Raw genomic sequence first — 23,672 nt, forward strand, 5'->3', positions numbered from 1 at the left:
TTAATTAAGGCGAAGTTTTGGAATCGGAAGGGGAAAAAATAAAGCTGGTGGTGATTTTTACAGCAATTATTAAAATAAACCTGAATAATTGAATGATTATTCACCGAGTTAAAAAAAATTGTAATTATTAAGTACATGGAAAGAAATTTCAGGGTTCTTGTTTAAACCAAACAAGCTTTCTCATAATCATTTTTGGAATATTTTCAATTAATTAAAACATTATACAGTTAATATAAATAAAATAAATTCGAGTAATCATAAGCTCAGTAAAAAACTAAAAAAAAAATCATATACTTAGAGAAGTAAATACAATAAATAAAAAACTAATCATATTATTTTTATTTAAACTTGAGAGTATAATATCATCTCAGTTATTTAATATTTTTATGGGTTCCTAAAAAAAAATAAGATTAACAGGCACAATGACACTGATTAAATTGACAACGAGCGAATTTACATCTGTAATATTATTCAAATATAATCAATATTATATAATTTTTACAACTTATGTTTTTGCCATCTTTCTTTTCTCTTAAGATTATATGATGCTCTAAACTTTTTGTTTGATTGAAAATCTCATTTTGAATATACTATTTATAGCGTTTAATATTAATACGTATATGATCGTATTTAATTCTTTTGCATTATGGTTTCTTTTGATTTGTTTCTTTGTATAGGTTATGTTTCTTTTAAAAAAGGTGCTATTAATGTATTAATATAAATATAAATTATTAAAATAAATATTTTCTGTTAATACATGATACTAATTATATTCACTAGTATGGAATTAGACAACGAAATTCAACCTTCATTTAAGTTTCTTTTGTCTTTCTAAAATGTTTTTTTCTTCTTTCTTTTTAGTATTATAATTATATTTTAAGAAGATTATTTATTGCTTTTTTCGAATAGATCGTAATTGTAATTTGAATTACTATATACTAATGTATTTTCTTAAATAATCTTGAAACATAATGAAGATGTTAATTTATAATTTTTATAGATGCATGACATTTCATCTATCACTTGATTAATCTGAATTCGAATATTGTGTGTTGCATAAATTTATTACGAGGATGACTCTGAACGTTGTTTATAGAGACTATAACATTATATTATAGCCAAATATAATAAAAAAAAATAAAAGAAAAGAAATAAAAATATATATTTATTTAAATTTGAGAATATATTATCATCTCAATTATTCAAAATTGTGTTCCTGAAAAACTAAGATCAACAAGCACAATGACACTCATTGAATTGACAATGAGCAAATTTGCATTCTGGTGTACAAAACTTGTAACATTTTCCATCAGGCTCTGTGTCATCTTTTCCCTTCACGCAGCTCCCTAGCTCTGGAAAATTTTACAACATTTTCCATCGCCTGCCACTCTCATGACATCTGTATGTTATTCGGATATAAACAATATTATATAATTTTTCTTAACCACTATAAAATTATAAAATAAAATAAAAGTATAACAAAATGGTGTCATGTACACATACCTATGGATAGAACCAATGCAGCAAGAAGAACAAAAGATAAAATCTGTGTTTTGCCTTTCTTTTCTCTCGAGATTAGGATGCTCTGTAATTATTCTTTTTGATTGAAAACCTCTTTTTGAATATATTATAGTGTTTAATCTCAATCCGTTTCCTTAAATAAAAAATATTGCATTTAATCCTTTTGCAAAGCATGCAAACGTACATAAATGTATTCGACTTACAATTATCGGGTTCAAATTTTATATTGCTGGTTAAATTTGAAAATAAAATCTTGAAAAGAAATTTGTTCTTTACATGGACGATTTCTTTTTAAAACAATGTCATTAAATGTATATACATAAATTTAAATTTAAAATAAAACTTTTCCGTTGTACAATGGAATTCATCCTTATTTATATTATAATTATAATTAAAAATCATGTATATTTAATATATAAAAATAAATTTAATAAATAAAACAAAGACAAAATGGGCAAAGTTGTAGCGCGGGAGATTTAGTACGAATCTGCCTAGTCCAGGATCTGGGCCTGGCCCAATATCCAGAATACAAAATTTGTTTAAGGCGCATTCTCAATCTTAGGGATGGCAAACGGGAGGTATACTACCTCTCCGATCCCAAATCCACATATATTTTTAAATTCACCGTCTGCCTACCATCAATGATAGGTAAAATGTTTTAGATCTACACCTACCCACGTAGATACATTCTTAAATATATCCCACACCTACTACCTAACTGGAGACGTACCCAGTTAGACCGCTTGACATTAATCTTAAGTTATATATAGACAACAACATAAAACAAATACGTACATTAAGAATCATAATAAATAAACCAAATATTATAAGTTATATCTTTACAATATTAAAATTTATAAATTAGTATCTAAATTATATTTAAATTCATAATGATCCAAAATTTAATGGGTATTAGTGGGCGGGCATATGCGAGATGGGTAAGGTATCAAACCCATCACCCACCCACTATCCGCAATGGGTACCACTTTCTAAATCAACACCCGTCCACTTTCTACTAAAGTCATACCCATCCCCGTCCCAATTAGAATAGATATGATACGAAAATCACCAAATTGTACTAGTTTATTATTCTTATTCAATCCGTTAAGTGGTGTATAGATAGATCTACACGTCATCGATAAATTGATTTCCGTGCAGGCGGCGGCGATTGTAACTCCAATTCAATTTTTTTATTATTTAAAGATTCGACCAGCGAGGCACTGCAATTATTAAACCAGTCACTCCAAATTATTTCTCTACGTGGCCCTTCTACTTTCAAAAATTTTATATTTTAACCGGTTACTTTCCTTTTTATAAAGAATGAAATGGCAAATTACATTACTAAACGCCGTAATCTGAGTTTCGAACGTTGTTTGATACTATGATTGGCTGAGGGGTTGTCTATTACCAGCAGGTCTTAATAGTAATGTCAGAAGATGCAGCTCAGTTACTCAAATATTACTTTTTTAAAAGATTATATCTGTGGTGAGATTTAAATCCAAAACTATCTAACTATTAACTCAAATCTTAATCACTCAATTAAAGGGTTATATTTAATTGAGAAACGTGTTTTTGTCAAAAGTACTTTAAAAATGTGTAACTAAAGGATGGTTTTTAATAAATAATTAATTTGAGTGCCAATTCTATGTATAATCTAAAAAAGATGATTAGGATAATTAAGACAGGTGATGCTCTATTGTCGTAAATCCTATAGGATTTACCTACAAGTTCTGTCATGCAATTTGTAACTTTGTTACTCTAGCACATGTTACATGCACTAATCATAAAACATGATCCAATATTATAAATAAAAACTATCCAACCATAACCCCACGTGATTACACACTAAACTACCTATTGTAGCAGCCCGATGGTATAAGAATCCGCATCCACATTAACCTTGATGGGCATTGCCAATTAAAAACCCTTTATAAAATAATAAAAATAAGAAAAATATTAATGGGGTTCATTATGGATTTGAGAAGCAAGAAGGGCTCATGCAAGAAACTTAAGAAGTATAACACCTAAAAAGAATTGAGACAAAAACGTCAGTGCCTCGGGACGTAAAATAGAAAGTAGAAAGCAAGACAAACCAAAATAAAAAATCTCAAAAGAAAATCAGTCTCCAACGGCATCGTTTCAAGCTTAATCATGCATAAACACGGCACAGAGAAGCTCAACTCGTACTCGCTAAATCATAAGTTCATAATCACTCGCTATATCTTGACCGCCACGTTTTCCATTTACGAATTGTGTAGCGAGTGGCATCGATTAAATATCAATCGCTAGTAGGACATTTTCTGATAAGATCAGAATTTAAAAAAAAAAATCCCATTTTTATTTTATGAGCCAACCTCTTTATTCAAGGAAAAATAATTTTCGATCCTCCTCGTTTTTTTCCCTCTCTTTCACCGTCTTTGGAGGGAAAGCAAAACCCCAGAGTGCCTAAAACCCATTAGGGTTTCAATTTACTCAATTTTGCATCTCTCTCCGTATCCATTTTTGTTCTTTCACCTTATCTGGCAATTTTGTTCTCGTTTTAGTTCATGTTACTTATAGCTAAAGTTTGTAGCTTCAGTTGTTGCATACATCTTTGCTTTGACGAACTTTATTTAACTTAACTGAAAGGCTATGTTTATTGTACTGGTTCGACGATCCTTGTTCTAGAATCAATAGGGTTTAAGTTGGTTTTGGTGCTTTTCTTCATTGGATTGTTTTGTTTGCAATTATTTGTAGGTTTAGTGTGCTCTGTTTTGGGGAGCTGGTGTTCCTTAGGTTTTTAAAAAATTTGTCCTTTTCGATGATTTAAATAGAATGGGAGCTACACTTAAATTAGGTGGAGAGTTTTGGGTATGATCTGGTTTTGAATGGAAACAATTTTAAATGAGAAGAGGCTCCTGCTTTGAGTAATGTAAATCAGGATTAAGGTAGAGATTTTAGACGGTTGTCTTTTTTAATTGTTTCGGTCTATATTAAATAGTCAGAACATAGTTTGAAATATTTTTTGAACAGTAGTTCAAATTTATTTCTATATTAAACAAATTTGAACAGGAGTTCAACTTTATTTCTAAAAATATTATTGTATTTTAAATACTTTAAATTTGATACTATCCTGAAGATCGTGAGGAAACTTCTGGTCCAATGCAAACAAAGAAATAATTTCTGGAAGAATTTCTTCTCGAGATCATGCCAGTCCCAAAGCTTCAAGACCTCAGAAGAAGGTATCTGAGAAGGTACAAGGTCCAGAGAAGAAAGTAGCAGAGTTAATTACGTCTTCTGTTAGGAAGAAGAAACCTGGTATGTTGCTAGTTTTATCTTAGTATTTGGTTGATCGAAAGGAGATTGCAGTGATAATACTTTTCATTTGTTGATTTTGGCTCCCAAAGTCTGCCCTTAACCGTAAGATTTGCTATGTTAGTTAAATAGTGAAATTTATCAAATTTCAGGCAGCACAATCCCAAAGAAAAATGAAGTGTCTGTTCAGGCTACGAATTTAAATGCTAGGTATGGCTTGGCACATCATGATGCTTCTGATGCTTGTCTGGGATTTGATGCGGTTAATGGTGTTCATGTAGATCATACGGTAATTTGTTTAGCTCTGTTTTATTTTAATTAGCTCTATGCTGCTGAGATTTTGCTTACTTCTTTAATTGTGTTGCAGGGCACTGATCACCGTACTATATTTTCTCCAGGCTTCCACATACCTAAGAATTGCAGAGCTGAGATTGCATGCGCAGGTAGGTGATATATATGTGTGTCTCAATTGTAATACCTGTCTGTGCTTTTCTTTCTTTTATGTGATATTATCTTAATGCATGCATAATGTATCCATGTCTTTGTCAGAGGTTGATATGGATGCTCATACTGGAGAAACTCTTAAGTCTACTTCTGTAGAGGAAATGCTTGTTGCGGACACGAATCCTGTGATTTGTACCACAGATTCTGGAGCTGTCCTTTCATCTGAAGTTTCAGCCATATACATGGCCATGAAGAACTCGAAATTGGAATGTATTGATGAGCATGGTCAAGATTCTATGTCAATTGATGTCTGTGTGGAGGATGAATACTATGAGGAATTTGACGACTTTGATCCTTATTTGTTTATAAAGAACTTACCTGAGTTGTCATCTGTTGTTCCTGCATTTCGGCCTGTGCTGCTACCCAAGCAGACCCGAAGTTGCCCACCTACGACTCTAGTCTTGGACTTGGATGGTGAGTATACTTTTGAATAATTAAATTGGATGAAATTTTATGCTTACAGTTGTGTTTTTGGCAGTATTTTTAACCTGAATCCTGACTAAATCTTCAAGCAACAAGTTTTAGATTTATATTCTTTTTTATCTTAATATTTAAGCAGACCTGAATTTACAACTGATTCTTTTCTTAGGGTGTGTTTGGTTGGGTGAATGTGAGATTCCCATGGGAATGGAATCCACATTCCTCCGTTTGGTTGGCCGGGAATGTCATTCCCGGTAATCTTATATTACCAATAGTGGATTTTTTTGGGTATATTACCGGGAATGTCATTACCTCATTTTCCTTAGGTATTGTTGGATTATCGGCGTTTTGGACTAAAATGCTCTTAAAAAAATTTTCTTTCAAAAATATCTTTATTTTGTCATTGAATAGTAAAAATTCTACGAAGGTTAAATTACAAATTTATCTTTAAACTATTTTAGATTTACAAAAAAAATCTATAATTAAAATTTTATATGAAGTTCAGGAGTTAAAATAAAATTTTACCCTTTTATTAAATCTTTTAATATTTTCAATTTTGTAAAAAAATTTATATAAATTTTATGAATTTAAATTTTTTAAAGAAAATATATAAATATTTTCTAACTTGTTAAAAAGCAAATATATAATAAGGACAATTTGGTCAAATATATATTCCAATAATCTTTTATTCCTTTAACCAAACACGGTAATCTTACATTCTTGCTAAACCAATCAAACACAAAATACAACATTCTCAGTAATTTTATTCTCTAGTAATCTTTTATTCCCACTGGTAATTTTACATTCCGTGAACCAAACGCACCCTTAGAAAAATCTAAACTGATTTTTTTAGGTTTGTCTATATTAACATTCTTTTAGCTTTGAATTTTCTGCATATAATTGGTAAGGATTACCCTGGGGTATTGACTCAATTGTGTTGCCTTGGCAGAGACTTTGGTTCATTCTTCACTAGAACCTTGTGACGATGCAGACTTCACATTCCCTGTAAATTTTAATCTCCAGGAACACACTGTGTATGTTAGATGCCGTCCTCACCTAAGAGATTTTATGGAACGAGTTTCCAGTCTTTTTGAGATAATTATATTTACAGCAAGCCAAAGCATATATGCCGAGCAACTTCTAAATGTGCTTGATCCAAAGAGGAGAGTATTTCGCCATCGTGTTTTTCGAGAATCATGTGTTTTGGTGGATGGCAATTACCTCAAGGATTTGTCAGTCCTTGGTCGTGATCTGGCACATGTAATCATTATCGACAACTCTCCGCAGGTACTTTTGGACCTCTCTTGTGTGGACTTTGTATCAATCTGCTAAACACTGAAAAAACAAAAAGGAAGATAGTTTTCAGTAATGCACACCCAGCTGTAGGACATGTACATGGCATTAAGAAAATTATTTCTGCTATGGTTCTGATAGGATTAGTATGGAATGCGTGTAGATACATCTATGTTTATTCTTATTGGTTTTATATTTGTGAGGTCGACCACACTTCATGCAAAAAATTTGATGAATTCGTGAAACCGGTTTATGGAACCTTTGGTCCGTATTTTGGGAAAAGAAAATTATCCGATACATGGACTGGTTTATACAAGCCTCTCTATTTTAGGGCTTAACCGAGGTATAGGATATGCTTATGGTTTAGCCCATCATGTAGGATATGCTTGTCTATTTTACTCGATAAACATTGTTTCTGAAATTTAACCAAGGTGTTTGTTGGATTTCTTAGGCATTTGGGTTCCAAGTGGACAACGGAATTCCAATCGAGAGCTGGTTTGACGACCGTTCAGACCGAGAACTACTTTCACTACTTCCGTTTTTGGAGAGCTTGGTTGGAGTCGAAGATGTGAGGCCATTGATAGCGAAGAAATTCAATCTTCGGGAGAAAATAGTCACAGCTGTTTATCCTACTTCAAATTTGAGCAGAGGAGACCCTTTTGAAAGGTGAGCTTTATCACGAAACTGAACTGCAACCGCAAGCTATATAGTTTTGAATAGGGATTGATTTCGATCCTCTACCGTAGACAGTTATAACCATTCTCTTTGTTTATGGCCCGAGCCTAACTCCAACTCCAACTCGGAGGATCTTTGAACGAGTCGATCAAATGACTCAAAATCAAAAGTGTGGGATTCCAAATAGAAAAAAGAGGGAGAGAAATAAGTCGAGGTGTAGTCATGTGTTTGGAGTTTGGACAGTCTGAAAAAGATTTAACGTAGGCGAAAGTGCAACTCTTATTCAGATTGAATGATGTTAGCGTAGAAAAATATATATTATAGAGTTGTGTGGATTTAATATTCGAAGCTCGGTCCAGTATTTTCTTTTAATGTTCTGTTGATTATTTACGATAATGTTCGATTATGTTTGTAAGTTTTCTCGAGTTGGATGTTAAAGAAGTCCAAAGTTTATAAATAAAATGAAGCTCGAATCAGACGTCTAAAGGTTTCAACCAATGCGACGTCTTCTGAAGGGATTATATATGCTATGTTTTATACACTTCTTCATTAAATCACAATATCAATTTAAACAGGAAGGTTACATAATCTCCACGAAGAAAACGCCTTCCACCTTTCCATCACGAATCCCTTATTTTTCCTTTCATCCCTTGGATCCAATATCCATCGTTGGATCCTCATCAGACGGCCCAGATTAAATGATTAATTGATATTTGTTGGTTGATCTACAAAATAATACGGCGACACGCACTTGGCATTTCTGAAAACAAAAACGGAAACGAAAGCCCTGACGATCTCCGATCAGAAAACTTACGATCATGGAAAAGGCATTCATCTTTTTTCTCTCTCGTTCATGCTTTAAAGTTAGGCTAATGAATTTTTTTTCCATGTGTAATTATTATTATTATGTTTTAGGAGGTAGAGTTTTGAGAGCAGGAAACAACGCCTGAAGAACGTAGGATTGGTGAGGGTGGCTGCGATCCGTATGCCGCTTTGTGTGTCGAATCTTTACGAGTATGCTAAGCAGAATTCTGGTCCGTTACGGTCGATTGTCGGCATTGTCAAGGGTGCCATCACAACCATCGGTGGGCCCGCCTATGAAAAATTTAAGGACGTTCCTGATAATCTTCTTATGTTTCTAGATACGAAGGTAATGTAAGTTTATGTTTAATGGATTATACACTAGGTGAAATGTAAAATTTTCTGTTTGGATCAGAATTATTTTGTGTGTGTGTGTGTGAATCTCCTTTGTTTCCCGCTTAATATCAAGTAATTATGCGAACCAGTTTGTAAATTAACTGTGCAGGTAGACGAGGCTACGCACAAATTTGACGAGCACGTGCCACCAGCAGGTAAGGAAATGTTGAATCAAGCGCAAGATTTCGTTCACACGGCGGCACAAAAGGCCCAGGAATTAGTCGACGAGGCTCGAACTAACGGCGCTTGCAGCGCTTTGAACTACGCTGCAAGTGAGTACAAGCAGTTCGTTATGTTGATCTCGACCAAGTTATGCGTGAAACTGAACCACAGTTCAGCTTTCCACTCGGTTGCGGAGATGATCATTCCCATAGCGAATAATTTGTCCAAGTAGTACAACTGTTTGGTTCAGGACATGAGGAGGAAAGGTTACCCTGTGTTCAGGTATCTGCCATTGATTCCGGTTGCTGAGTTGAGTAAAGCTGAAGCAAAGGACAAAAAAACGTTGACGATGCTAGTAAATCAGATTCCAATTCTGGTTCTGGTTCCAATTCTGAATCGGATTCAGGTTAGGGAGGTTCGCTTTAGTTGTCTCGTGAAACCAATATACTGATGCTTCATAACGTTTTACTTATCATAAATTCAAGAATTCATATTCGATCAAGTCTTTGCAATGTATAATGAAAATATGGATTAGGATACGGTGGTCAAGAGATTCTTGTTTTGCTTCATTTTCAGATTCACAACCTTTGGCTTGTGGCGCAACTGTACAAGCAAAAGATATGGTCAGAATTTCCTAACCATTTTTAATTACCCAAATTTCCAGATTTATTGTTTCTGGAAAATTCAGCGAAAGCAATCTTCCATGCTGATTTTGATTTTTTGCATAGTTTGAGAGCAGCTCTCAGTAATTAAAATTATAAATTTATCCACCGTGGGACTCGATCACACGATCACAAAATTAAAAATATTATGTTTTACCAATTGAGTTGGACGAACAATTATTTTATTATAATTTATTATAATTATAAGAACAATGTAAATAAAAGTACCGGATATTGAATTTTAATTTACCGAAGTGAACAGATTAAAGAAAAAGAAACAAAGCCGCCCCCTCGTCATCGGTAAAGTTCGATATTTAACCTCGAATTTACCACCAAAACTGGCCTCTTTTTCTCTCGTGGCCTTGAAAAGTTAAAACTAAATAATAAATTACCGTGAGCCTTTATTGTTTTTTAACTTTCTGAGACGACTTCATCGATCCCATTTACCGCTTCGTTTCCCTCGCCACCATCGCCTTCTTCATCGAGCCAATGGTCCACCGGTGCGCACTCTGCTTTGTGGCGGAGCTTCCAGTCTAGAGCCTGGCAAGCGCGTGAGCAGTAATTCACAGCCCCGCAAACGGAACACCTCCGGAACTCGTGTTTTCTTATCTCCGGTCTCCCGCACTCGACGTGGGAGCATAGTCTCAATTCCGGGCCGGGTACCCCGCCCCGAGAGCCGAACCATTCGACTAAGAACTTGTTAGCCGGATGCGCCTCCGGAGCCGGCACATTGCATCCGAAATCGCTAAGCAACGGGCAACCCGGCACAGTCGGATGATGGTGGTTCAGGTTAAGGTTAGGGTGCGGGATGAGGTGTGGGCTCCATTTGAGCCAAGAGCACGTAAATTTGTTAGAAGAAGCCGCCGCAGATGATAAAATAGCCGCTAGTTCTCGGGCGTTGGCTTGGACAAGAAACCGACGGCCCTCGATGACGTTTCGCCGGACGCCATATCCGTCTTGAAGGCAGTGACCGAGCTCACGGAGGGCGTCGATGTGGCCAAGAAAAGCTGCTCGAGCACACAAAGCCACACCGGCACTAAGATCCTTGTCGTTCTTGGAACCGCCGCTTCCGTTGAACTTAATCACAGCTAAGGAGTAAAGCGCCGGTGCGTGGGAGCTCATCGCCGCCTTAGCCATAAGAGAGGCCCCACCTCCTCGATTTTCCAAACAGTAAAAAAGAATCTGTTTCAAATCATACAACAAGTAACCACGTTATAGAATGTTTAAATTCTTCGATAAAAAAAGTAAAAAAAAAATGAAACTCACCATGCCGAGTGTATAGCAAGCTTCAAAATTTCCAGCATCAGCGCATTTCTTCAAGAACCTCTGAGCTGAGTCGGACCAGTTTCTAGCATTAACCGCAAACATTTTTGGAGAGGCTTTGGATAATACGAGAGGATGAAGCGCTAAACTATTAAATCTCTTGCATCTGTTTAAGAAAACAAAAACAAAATTCAATAATAAAGAAACAAACAACTTAAAAAAAAAGTCTACGTACATAATCAAAGCGTTGGCGAAATCGGAAGGGCAACGGGCGGTGGAGCTTAGTTTTGAGAGAATAGAAATGACAAGATCGTCGGGCAAAGCTTCAAAAAAGTCTCTCTTTCCGCCAATATCCGGCGAAAATCTTCGCCGTTTCCGGCAACCCATATTATCTCCGGCGAAACCCAAAATTTGAACATCTATCTTCTCTAAACAAACATCGGTTGTGGGGTAACAAAGCCATCTCCTCGTTCTCATTTTTCTCTCTAGAAAATTAATCTAAACCCAAAATGATCACAAAATCTGTGCACTCATCGTCCGCCTTTTACTTTCTCGAACTTTTTTCTTGCCCCCCTTAGCGGCTCAACAGACATATATATATATAAGCAAACTAGAAACCTTATATAAAATGAAGAAGATCGAAAACAACAACAGAACCGAAGCAGATTAAAAAATATATTAATGTAAACAGTAAAACACCTGTTTGGTTTTAATTACATCCTTAACCCTGTTGATTACTTGTTTCTACGGTCAAACTTCGTTGACCCTGATCGATGAAAGGAGAACAGTCTAAGCTCTGTTTTTATCCTTTTACCGTCTTGTTCTTTTTATCTGAACTTGAAGACATGATGGAAGAGATAGTTGAGAGAGAGGGGCAAAAAGATGAAATGGATTTACCTTTTATGCTTGGTGCAGGTGAAAAATAGTTGTGGATTTGTTTTGAAAGCGGTTAAATTTGTTGCAAGTAAAAACAACTAACTTCGGTTATTTTTTTGTGTAATTCAGTTTTGCGTAGGGTTAAGAAATAACTTGGTTCGAAAGTGATCGCCACGCTCTTTGTTTGCGGGTGGGGGAAATTTCTATCTCGTTTACGAACTCAGGGTTATATGACTATAGGGAGATCAAATGTATGAATCAGCACGAACAAACGTTCAGATAATCTTCTTTGATTTACTACTAGGTCCCTTCACTTTGGGGTTTCTGTGAACTAAGTTGAATTATTAAAATTTTGAAGGACTGAAAACGATATTATACCTTTAAGCAATGGAGGGCAGGTTCATGTTTGCCATTTGATTTAGCTTTGATTATTAAAATATTAAATAAAACATATACTAAAGATTATAAAAGTCAAGAGGAATGACGTGGAACTCAAGAAGTAATGTCGACCACTTCATGTCATGCCACGTGGGACCCACCTGTCCCCTTACACTTCCTGTCCAAGGAAGAAGGAAGGGGAAGCAAACACACTTTTTCATTGATAGAGTTTTTAAATTTTAAAGACAATATTAAAAATTCATTATGTCCCCGATTAATTATTTTTGAAATTTAATATATCAATTTAAAATATATATAATATTTTTATTTTAATATTTATGTTTAAAATTTATGACTTATTGTTAATAATATTGTCTTCTGTGTTTAAACTTAGTACCACAGATATCATTATCAATAACCAAAAAAAATATTTCCTAATTTTGTTAAATTCTGGATCAAAGCTAATAATGATAATGATTTTTTATTATTGTGATGAATAAAAACAAAGAAACATCAATGTCGGATTACTAATATATGTAAGGGCCGGCACAGACAAATAAGAAATTGATTTTGTGGCTTAATAATACAGTTTAGCGTTAATTACAAAAACAAAAATCCTCTGTCCCCACTATATGCCCCTTTTTGTGCCTCACGAATATATTGACACGTGTCCCTTTTACTTTCATAGAAACACTTGTATAAATTTCTAAAAATAATTATTTTTATTTTACTTCATCTTCTCCAACCTCCACCACCGTCCAAAGTAAATTTAGCCATTAACATTGTCGGCGGAGGAATACTGTTCCCTACACATTCCACTTTCCCGGAGTCGCAATCACCGGTGAGGCAAGAAGATTTCTCAGTGGAATCTTGGGAGCAATGGTTTCTACTCCAAAAGCAACCATCCCATGATACCGATGAGAAAATAGTCTCGATTTCTCCGCTTTGGAGAGTGGAACATGCTTCGGGAACTGCTTGAACACACCCGCATTTGAGAGAATCCTAGACCATATAACACAATCGCATTACATGATGGTAGACGAGACGTGTTATATATTTGTACTTTTCACCCTTTCATATTATGCTTTTCTTAATTATCATAAGCATTAGCGCATTTTTTAAAATTTTTTAATTTAGTATACTTATATTCTTATAAAATATAAAAACAAGTGATAAATGAAGTTGTTATTCAACTCATTTAAAAAGTATTAGGGTCCGTTTGTTTCAAGTAAAATTTTTTCGAAAACTTTTTCCTCATTTTTCAGTGTTTGATTGGAGGAAAACAGATTGATTAATATAAAACATTTTTCTTGTCAATAAAATTTCCTTTGCATTTTCTGGAAAATGACTTGCAGTTTAATTTTTCGTAAGTCATTTTTTAAACTTTTCACTTCAAAGTATAAATACTCAAAATAATATTATTTTATAAATTTAATATTAATATGATATTTTAGTATCATTTTAATAAAAATATTAATTATTAACATATTTAAAATATATTTATTAATATTTTTAATAATATAATACAATAATAATATTATTACAATAATATACTCAATTATATTATAATAATATATGATACTATTATATTCTTATTTTATTAATATATAATAAATTATTAATAAAATTTATATTATTTTATTAATTTCTTAAAATTAATATTATTGAATTATTAATAGTAAATACCTTTATTTATGTATTTAATATTAATATAATAGTCTAATAATATTATAAAAATTCCTTAAAATATATTTATTAATAATTTTAAAACATAATATAATATTTTATTTTTATAGATATTCAATATAATTTATCTTATTTTTATTTTAATAGAATATACTAGAATTAATATTTTTATTTATAAAATTATATAAATAATATTTTAATAATAATATTGACATAAATAGTATTCAATAAATTATTCTAATATTTTTATAATAATGATATTAAGTTTTATATAATAAATAATATTATTTATTATATTTTACATTTACAATAAATAATTTCTAAAAAAATTATCAACTAGTGAAAAATGGTTTACACAACATTTTCTAAACTCCATAAAACATTTTCTAGAAGATGTAATTTATTTTAAGGAAAAAATTTTCTGAAAAATGTTTTCCGTGAAACAAACGACCCTTAGTTAATAATGTTCCGTTATAATCATACATATCTCACTAAATATATTTTATTGTCATATATTTATAATTGATACATTGTGGAGATAGAAAACTTTCACAACCAGACACATTTAGAATTAAAAAATTTACTTATCCAAAAAAAAAGAATTAAAAATTTTGATCGTTAAATTATTAAATATTATAATAATGTATAATTTAATAATTAGATGTGAGATTAATATTAAATTTATAAAAAAATATTTTAAATATTTTTATTATACTTTAAAATATATATTTATAAAATATATGGTTCTTATAATATATTTAAATTGTTTATGATTATGAATTTTAAATATAAAATATTATATTATTAAGTAATCGTCTCGATGAATCATGTTGATATTTTCCACCCCTTTCAGTTTTCCGCTGCTATATTCGGACCGGATTACGGCAGGTCCCAATTTTTGTTGGGTCGTTTTGGAACAGCCGAGCCGAGTTCTTCCTTCGTGGCCCCACAGATGCATGGCTCTTTTCTGAAGCCGACACGTGGCACACTCTTCGACCCTTTTCTCTCGTGTGTTGGCAAATATTTTCAATTACCACGTCAGATAAGAGAATGAGTCGGACACTTATCAAAAGCTGAAGTCAACCAACTTGATTTCCTTAACAATAAAAGTGAAGTTTCCCAAAAAAAATTTTGGATTTCAAGTTGGAATGAGTATTTGATCTGAATTTGATAAATTTTTATTTAATAAAATTTGATTAAGTCATTTTTTAATTTGCAAATTTTGATTTAGATGCATTCACGTTAGATATAATTAGATAAAAAATTTATGAAGGAATGAGACCGGGTCTAATTCGAATTTAAGATGAAAAAAATTTAATCTAACCCGAAATAATATTATATATATATTGATTAAGTTAAAGGTGATTACAGAGTAGTATTTGTTCTAAGTACTTTCAACCATTTAACAATAAACACTTAATCATCTTTGCAGTCACTGGTACTTGAACTCGTGACATTTAGGAACAACAACTATTCCTTTAATCACTGAGGTAAATTATTTCGTACAATAATATTATAATTATAATAATATCTTTATAATATTATTAATAATTAGGTTCTTATTATGTAATAAACATTAGAAATGACCATCCAACTCAGTTGGTAGAGCATAAGGTTCTTAACCTTGAGGTCGTGAGATCGAGTCCTATGGAAGGCATTTCATAATTTGGAGGTCTCCTACGGAAGCTGCTCTCAATCTAGTGTTGGAGGCAACCTACTATCTTATCTCCCCCTTACCCCATTACATATAGGAACAAGAGACAACCATTATGTAATAAACATGATATATATAGGGGTAAAGTTAGGTTCATATTTATATATAAAAATTAGATTTAATTGTCGAGAGTCTATCATAGATTTAAATAAAGCAATTTAATGGACGAATAATGAAGTTGACTTGAATAAAAAGTGAGTTCGTTTGTTAAACCATATATGGAAAAAAGATGGTCAATGAATAAAATTTACTTAAAACCCTGGCCTAGATGTATGGTAGATTGATGTGGGGGCATTACCCATTCCGATATACGTACATACTCCAAATATACCGAACAAGTTTTGCCATATCTGGCTAAAATTTTCAGGCCTCAACCTCCATCCGTCGGTAATGTTGTTGGTTGGGATAACTCTGTGACAGTAGTTCAATATATGGATGAGTTTGTTGGTGTTGCATGTGCACCCCATAACTCACAACTCAATGTTAAAGATTTGATAGTCTAACCACAACGAGTACTTGGGTCAATTAATGTTGTTATATCTCACCAAAAAAAAATTATGAGATTTTCCTTCGAAAATTACATATTTTATAGATAGTGACGATCTCGTAATTGGACCTATTATAATTTTATAATTCGTCAGAAATAAATTAATGACAGTTATTACTATTATAGGTCTAATTCCAATTATCATATGATAAAGATATTTATATTCTAAAGGAAGATTGAAGAGGAAATCTCCTTTCCCTAAAAAAAATTTAACCTCTTTATCTACACTACTTTCATCACATTATATAAAATTACCAGCATACGACAACGATTCCCTTCATTGGTCGTTACTTTTTGCCCAATTTTCTAATTTAGATGGAGTGAATTGTTCACGGTCGACGAATTTATTTTATTTCCATCAACAAATATAGGTGAACGAAATATGTTTTATATCGGAAAATAATTCTTCTTTGAATCATCGTTTACGTTTTTAATATTTAAAATTGAAATTGGTCATTTTGAGATATAATAAAAAAAATAGTTGTCCCTTGTTCCCATATGTAATGGGGTAAAGGAGAGATAAGATAGTAGGCTGCCCCCAACACTAGGTTGAGAGCAGCTTCCGTAGGAGACTTCCAAATTATGAAATGCCCTCTATGTGAGTCGATCCCACGACCTCAAGGTTAAGAACCTTGTGCTCTACCAACTGAGCTGGATGATCATTTTTTTTTTGAGATATAATAAAATATATATACAATAATTATTTTATAAAAATAGATAATTTTGAATTTTTTTCTTTAACGATTAGATTATTAGTTGGACAACAAGTGCACGTAGAATTATATCAAAATCACATGAATTTTCTAACGCATTAATGAAAAAGAGAACCTTAAAAGTATTGAAAATAATCAGGAAAGTTGACTCCCCTTCCCTCGTAACTTGCCGTGCCTTTAAAATCACCCACAACAATGGTGAAATTGCATGTACATTGAAAGGGAATAAAATTCAACTCGATCTTAAAAAAAATAACTTTTAATTTAACACTAAAAAATAGATTTGATTCGTAATATCATAAATCTGATTTTAAATTTTAAAAATAAATTTTGAGTTATAAAATATGACTCAAATAATTTTTTTTGTAATTAGTGGATTGCTTTTTCAAGAAAAAGTCGAGTCTTTTAACTCTAAATGATATATGTATATTGCATTTGAAAAATATGAGTATATCGTATATAGTTGTAGAAAGTAGATTAAATTGGAATAAATTAATATCATAACATTATAAATATTTACAACTAAACTTAAACAGAACTTGAACAAATCGACTCAAATATCATAAATTCGATTCGACTCTAAAAAAATTAAAAAAAATTGAAGTGATAAAATAATACTCATCAATTTAATTAATTTAATTTTGAAACTTAACTCGATCGAATACGCACCGCTATAAGCAACCATGTGATGGGGCTTTATAGCTATGAGGTTGAGTCTGGTTGAAGCTAATTTACTGGACGTAAACTTCTCTGACAAAATAAATGGGGGGATGACCCATTGATCGTACGGTCATAAGCGTTGATGTATATTGAAAGTGGTCTGGTTGGGAGCCACATGCAAGAAAGAACCACCTAGGACTGAGATGTTTGACCGGTCTGAATTATTACATCATCAATAATTGAATATGAGGACTGAGATTGATTCACAAGCCATGCAACTTTCACCATTCTAAATCTTCTTCACATTGTTTTTCTGATAATAAATATACCCTTTAGTTTTTCGATCAAATTCAACACAAGGTAAATTTTTTTCCACCTGAGTGGTTAGCCGTGCAAGAAAGTATACATACAGTCAATAATGGATCGAGAGGTGTTGAGAAAGAGGTATTGAGGCAGTCTTGTTTCTTTGATTTTCAAATTCTTATGTAATTTAGTTTTTTTATATTTTATTTTACATTTTAAATTTTAATATTATTTCTTAAAAGTTCATATTTCTTAACATAATCTTATGAGTTCGTCTCTGCATGTTGTAGATTGCTTTTTGCATCCTTGTTGTTGGACAATTGTGTTGTTGTTTACCTTTACGTGCATGGTAAGTGAAGTTGAAGCTTCAAAGCAGCAGCCCTAGCTAACGGAAAGTCATTATTTCAATTAATGTATGTATATATATATATATATATATATTCTTTAACCTTAAAGATTTGGGTAGTAAGAACGATAATTCATTTACGTTGGGATTTGTGAGAATTTAGCGTAACGAACCATAAATGGGAGAAGAAACTAAGGTTGTTGCTTAACGTATTTGGCATCTGTCTGCTTAGGGTTTTGGGTCACCAAAACCCTTATTTTTTGCCACCCTCGTGCCTTGTGTATGATATATCCCACTGCATGATGTATGCCGCATATCCTCGAGTGATTTTTAAGCTATCCTAACATTCTCTGTTTCAATCAATCCTTTTTAATGTATATATATATATATATATATATAATTCTTCACCATATATATAATATCAATTATTAGTGATTTTGATATGTTGGATTCCATAACACTTTTAATTTATTTTTTATAGTTTAAATTTCTACGTGATTTTAGTTATTAAATTATAGGAAGTTTGAATTTTATGAATGGAATAAATAATATTAAAAATTTTTATATTTTAAAACGAGATTCAACCTAATTTGTTTCTAAACATGATTAAATTTTTGTGATTATTGAATATTATATCTTTTAATCAGTCTAAAGTATTTTTCATTTTTCATAAATTTATTTTTTTCAATTTAGGGAGGTCAGATAAATTTTTCTTTCTTTATTTATTAAAAATATATATTTTCAATATTAATTAATACTAAAAAGATAACTGACGGGGGCCAAGGGGAACCTTGGGTAACCTTTCACCTTTTGTTCATGAGTTATATTTTTCAGTATTGGTCTAAGTCAACCAGACAACCAGACTTATTAGGTGGTCTAAGTGGTAAAGGTTCTGAGTTTGAATAGTTGTATTTGTAGAATCTGCATGCATTATCAATTGATTAAAAAAGTTTTTAACATATATTATGTTGTAATCACCTCTGACTATTTAAAAGAAATTCAACCAGCTAACTATGTTGCTGCCTTTGGGTCGATTGTGTGCGCCCATCACTTATCTTGCTTACTAACGGTGTATAAAATAATACATTATCAATATCTCAAATATTTACTAATACACTTTTCCCTTTGAATATGTTCTAGAGCTTTTTCTTTCATAGAGATAGAGGTTATCATAATTCAAGGTTTGAACCATAAAATAGTCAATTAAAATTATAATAACAACGTAAATCACTTACTTTTACATTATGGTTAGTTGACGAATACATTTTAAAGTTAAAGATTATGGATTTTTGTATTTAAGAGTTATTTTAATAAATAGTTAAATGGAAGGTTAGGGTTCAAGGGAAAGTTGAGTAAGAGAGATTTTGATCCATGAAAGTATAAGAACGTGGGAAACCAGTGAATTGAGCATTAGTAAGATTGCTTAATGCCTGTCAGTAATGGGACAACCTTTACGTGCATGGTAAGTGAAGTTAACCTCAACTCAATGCTACCGAAACTCGTTTATCTTCTTCTTTTCTATCTAAATATATATATATAAAGTAAGATTGAATTATATTATATAAAATCCTGTAAAAACCATATGACTTTGGTGATTGAGGAATAATTATTATTCCAAATTTATAATAAATCATTTAATTTTACACTAATTTAAGATTGTTTGACGTTTTGTTAATATGAGTTTGTATAGGGTGCTTTCTTTTAGTGCTGATTTGGGTGAGTTGGATTATAGTTTGATTTTGAGTTTGTATGGGATTGTGTCGTGGTTCGATTTCGATAATGAAGGAATCTTTCTAGAGAGATTCTCTTTTTTTCTTTTCTTTGAACAAATCCTACTTAGGGAAGGTGAAAAGAGAATTTACTCCTAATGAATATTGAACTCACAACCTAAAAGAGAGACAATGTGTCAATTGAGAACTATGCTCTAAAGATTGTCGACAAATAGACTCTCTTTTTATTTTTTTAAAATATGTATATATATATATATATATATATATATATATAGTATGTATCATTAAAATATCATTATACTAATAACGACATTTATGATTTATAAATTAATGTATACCATTACTTGAAATTGAAGTGTATGTGTCACGGTGTCAAATTTTTAACATTACGAGGGGTGATATTGACATGAACAATACCGTGATGAAGAACTCCAAAAATAACATCATATACAACCTCCTTAGTTGAATAGTTATCCCTTTTCATTTTTATCTAAAAAAAATTCCGACTTTCTTCTTTGATGGTTACAGGCTTCTAGAAATTAAAAACCAGATCTCGCAAGCTAAGCTAAGTGAAAATAACGTTGTTCACCTGTAATTTCATCTTAATTAAATTAATCGGGCTTAAATTGATTTCTTTTTTTAGCTAAAATCAAACGTCATTAGGGAAAAAGAAATGGGTTATTTTCCAAACCTAAACTTGGACGAACAAGTAAATAAACATACAAAAAATGCTCACCTTTACCTTAAATATATGTCATATTGATGCAGATATAGATAGGGTAAAGTCAATAATTTTGCATTGGAGTTGAGATAAATAAATAAATAAATAAATAAATAAATTGAGTATTTTTTATCTCTAAGAGTAATAAAGCTACTGTTTTTGCAGAGCAAAAAAATAAAATAAAAATAAATTGAGTAGTTAAAGTTTTTTTTTTTTGATAAAATGACTTAAGTTGGAGTTTTAAATTTTAGAAAGAAATTATTTAGTAAAGAGGCTAAGAGGGATTAATTTGAATTATTAAAATTTAATAACAACTACAAATGAACTTAAATTATTTAATCAATTTTCGGCTGTTAGGGCTAATTAATATTTCATAAAATAGTATTGTGTAATTATAGTCCTATCATTTTGAAACTGCAATTACAATCATAATTATAAATATAAATAATACACTGAAAATAATTATCATCATAACTATATGATGAGACTTAAACTACTAACAATCAATTAGTCCAGTGAAATGAAGCATTAGATTCTTCAAGTAAAGAATGGAGCAAAGCGAGTTAGGAGAGTCTTCATTGCCTCTGTAGCATCCAATCTAAATTAGTCGATTAATAAATTAGATATCGGTGGTTATACAAAAAATACGTACATAAAGAGCATAAACCGATTATAAATTACATAATACTCAAAACCTAGTGTTAAATAATAAGAAATTTGATGTGCTCTAAGTAAAATATCATATTCAAATCTTGCGTAAAAAATTATTTAAAGAAATTTATTCCCTGATTTTACTCAATTATATATGAATATAATAAAAATACATGTGATATATATACATAAAACTCTTTAGTTTTACACAAATTTATGACAGCTAATTTGATGAGTGAAAATAAATGATTGAAATTGATTATTTGTTTTTTTTCCTTCAGTGAATTTCTTCTTATTTCCTACTGTTAATATAACCATCTATTTTCTCTCATCCAACGATATTAAATTCATATAAAACTAAAATAATTTTAAATTGTGTAACAAGATCCTATCCCATATATATATATATATATATAAAAGATAAATTTTAACGTCAAGAAGGGAAATCCGACACAATAATCCCACTTTTTGAAGAGGGTTTGGCAAAGTTATTATGGTCATCGTAACGACCAAACGTCCCCATAATTTAGTACTTTCAGAACAAAGAACCTCAACAAATGAGTGTTTTGTTCTTTCCCGCCTCTCATATCCATGATGCCAAGGAATCCAAGTCTTTCACTTGTCGCTTCCGTAATTAAGAAATTAAGTACTATTTAACTCGCGATCGATTCTGGCAACGAATTAAAATCTCGTAAAGTTATAATTAAAGAGTGCTAATTACTTAGCCAGCACATGCCTGCATGAAATAAAAAAGAGAAAGAAAGCAAAAATAATTAGGAATCCAAAGCTTTAAGTAGAGAGCAGGGCGTGGAAATCACTCCTTACGTAAAGGGTTTGATGTTGTTGATGGACCGTTCAAATAATCAGTAATGAATTAAATTTAGATGCTGAAGTAACCACCCATTTGCTTCCTTAAAAAATATCTAAACTTTCACAATCATGTTGGGGGTCAGCAATGCCATGTGAAAAAAAAGGGTTTTGATTATAAGAGGTGATGAGGGAAGAGGATGTCATATGATAATATATAGGGTAAATTACATATTTAATTAACCATCTATTATCTTGTTTTTGTTTTAGTCATCAAATTACTTTCCCCCCAAAATAATACTTAATATTTCGTTTCTATTTTAATAACTTGTTATTAGGTTTGACCGTTAACTTAACAGAAATGATGATGCAATATGGTGTAATAACAATTTTATACCTCAAAACTCACATTCTATCAAACTATTATTATGCTAATGCTACGTCACCAATTCCGTTAAGTCAATGGTCAAATTTAATGATGGATCGTCAAATAAAAATGAAACGTAACATTAAGTATGATACTGAAAAAATAATAGTTAATTGACAAAAACAAAAACAAGATAATAGGTTATTGACTAAATAGGTAATTTACCCTAATATATAAGTTGGTGAGTCCACCAAATTTTCCATTTCCTGGTCGGTTCTTTGAAGGATGTTGGTGCAAATTGTAGTATAGGAATTGGGAATGGGGACCCTTTGCATTACTTGGAAACATAATTATTAAAGGTAAAGATTTAGTTTGCTTGGTGTTTCTTTTGAAAAATATAACTAAATATCTATAGTTATTTATTTGAATAAATAAATGATCACTTGTAATTTTAAAATTATTGTCCAGGAAATATTTATAATTTATTTTACAGCTTATATAGTATTAGAATCAGTGTTAAAAAATAGGGATAAAATGAAAATTTATCAAAAGAAAAAAACTATTAAAAATATTATTATACAGTACATTTAGAAAACTACATAGTAATCGAAGATCACGTTAGAATTATACGACGACTATTAGAAAGTGATTTCTGGAATTATCGTATCCGTACTGTATTGCTATCAGTTATTGTGCATGTAAACAGTAGGGAGAAATTATGTTGCGATCAACACACTTTTAAGAAATAGACATATTTCTGACAAAATCTTCGAGTTACTACAACAATTATCTTAAATCATAAACCTTATTCAACCAATATATATATATATATATCTCACAAAAGTCTAGCAAGTTTACCCTTTTAAGGACTGAAAAATACTAAAATAGCTTGACGGCTTTTGGGAAGGGAGTATGAGCTTTGGGTTCGAGAGATTGGGCCATTGCAAATAGCTCATGTGCACAAGGGAGAATAATATAGAACCAATGCCATTGATTTTTATTTTGGATTTGCATACATCGGCAACACGAACATCGAAGGCCAACCACCAACTTGAGATTAATCCGAATATGCACACCAACTATCCACAAAGGACATCATATCAGATTCTGCTTGACACATGGCAAACCACAAGCTTATTCCATATCTACTCCCCTTATCCATCAAGATAACCCCCTTCATAC

General features: G+C 31.6%; 2 protein-coding genes and 1 pseudogene across 2 annotated transcripts; 2 read left to right on the forward strand and 1 right to left on the reverse strand.

The window, feature by feature from the left end:
* Positions 1–4,644: 4,644 nt before the first annotated feature.
* Positions 4,645–8,054, forward strand: LOC120118011 (CTD small phosphatase-like protein 2-B). Its single transcript, XM_039138158.1, has 6 exons — positions 4,645–4,818; positions 4,968–5,104; positions 5,183–5,258; positions 5,365–5,733; positions 6,689–7,026; positions 7,484–8,054. Exons 4-6 carry the CDS (start codon positions 5,373–5,375, stop codon positions 7,700–7,702), a joined length of 918 nt encoding a protein of 305 aa, XP_038994089.1. The 5' UTR covers positions 4,645–4,818; positions 4,968–5,104; positions 5,183–5,258; positions 5,365–5,372; the 3' UTR covers positions 7,703–8,054.
* Positions 8,055–8,525: 471 nt separating this feature from the next.
* Positions 8,526–9,477, forward strand: LOC120118077 (annotated as a pseudogene).
* Positions 9,478–10,080: 603 nt separating this feature from the next.
* LOC120118012 (F-box protein At1g67340-like) lies at positions 10,081–11,575 on the reverse strand. Its single transcript, XM_039138159.1, has 3 exons — positions 11,227–11,575; positions 10,995–11,157; positions 10,081–10,910 (listed from the first exon to the last, which is right to left on the reverse strand). The coding sequence occupies exons 1-3, from the start codon at positions 11,466–11,468 to the stop codon at positions 10,140–10,142; spliced, it is 1,176 nt and encodes a 391-aa protein (XP_038994090.1). The 5' UTR covers positions 11,469–11,575; the 3' UTR covers positions 10,081–10,139.
* Positions 11,576–23,672: the final 12,097 nt, after the last annotated feature.

The sequence above is a fragment of the Hibiscus syriacus genome, unplaced genomic scaffold (genome assembly GCF_006381635.1).
Source record: "Hibiscus syriacus cultivar Baekdansim isolate YM2019G1 unplaced genomic scaffold, ASM638163v2 tig00110325_pilon, whole genome shotgun sequence".
Taxonomy (NCBI): domain Eukaryota; kingdom Viridiplantae; phylum Streptophyta; class Magnoliopsida; order Malvales; family Malvaceae; genus Hibiscus; species Hibiscus syriacus.

What these genes read in the sequence shown, in the direction of transcription:
- LOC120118011 (XM_039138158.1), top strand. Translation starts at nt 5,373, where the DNA reads ATGGATGCTCATACTGGAGAAACTCTTAAGTCTACTTCTGTAGAGGAA. An exon ending in TCTAGTCTTGGACTTGGATG is followed by an intron (nt 5,734 to 6,688) that starts GTGAGTATACTT and finishes TTGCCTTGGCAG; the next exon opens with AGACTTTGGTTCATTCTTCA. An exon ending in TTATCGACAACTCTCCGCAG is followed by an intron (nt 7,027 to 7,483) that starts GTACTTTTGGAC and finishes TGGATTTCTTAG; the next exon opens with GCATTTGGGTTCCAAGTGGA.
- LOC120118012 (XM_039138159.1), bottom strand. Translation starts at nt 11,468, where the DNA reads ATGAGAACGAGGAGATGGCTTTGTTACCCCACAACCGATGTTTGTTTA. An exon ending in TTCGCCAACGCTTTGATTAT is followed by an intron (nt 11,158 to 11,226) that starts GTACGTAGACTT and finishes TTTCTTAAACAG; the next exon opens with ATGCAAGAGATTTAATAGTT. An exon ending in CTTGCTATACACTCGGCATG is followed by an intron (nt 10,911 to 10,994) that starts GTGAGTTTCATT and finishes GATTTGAAACAG; the next exon opens with ATTCTTTTTTACTGTTTGGA.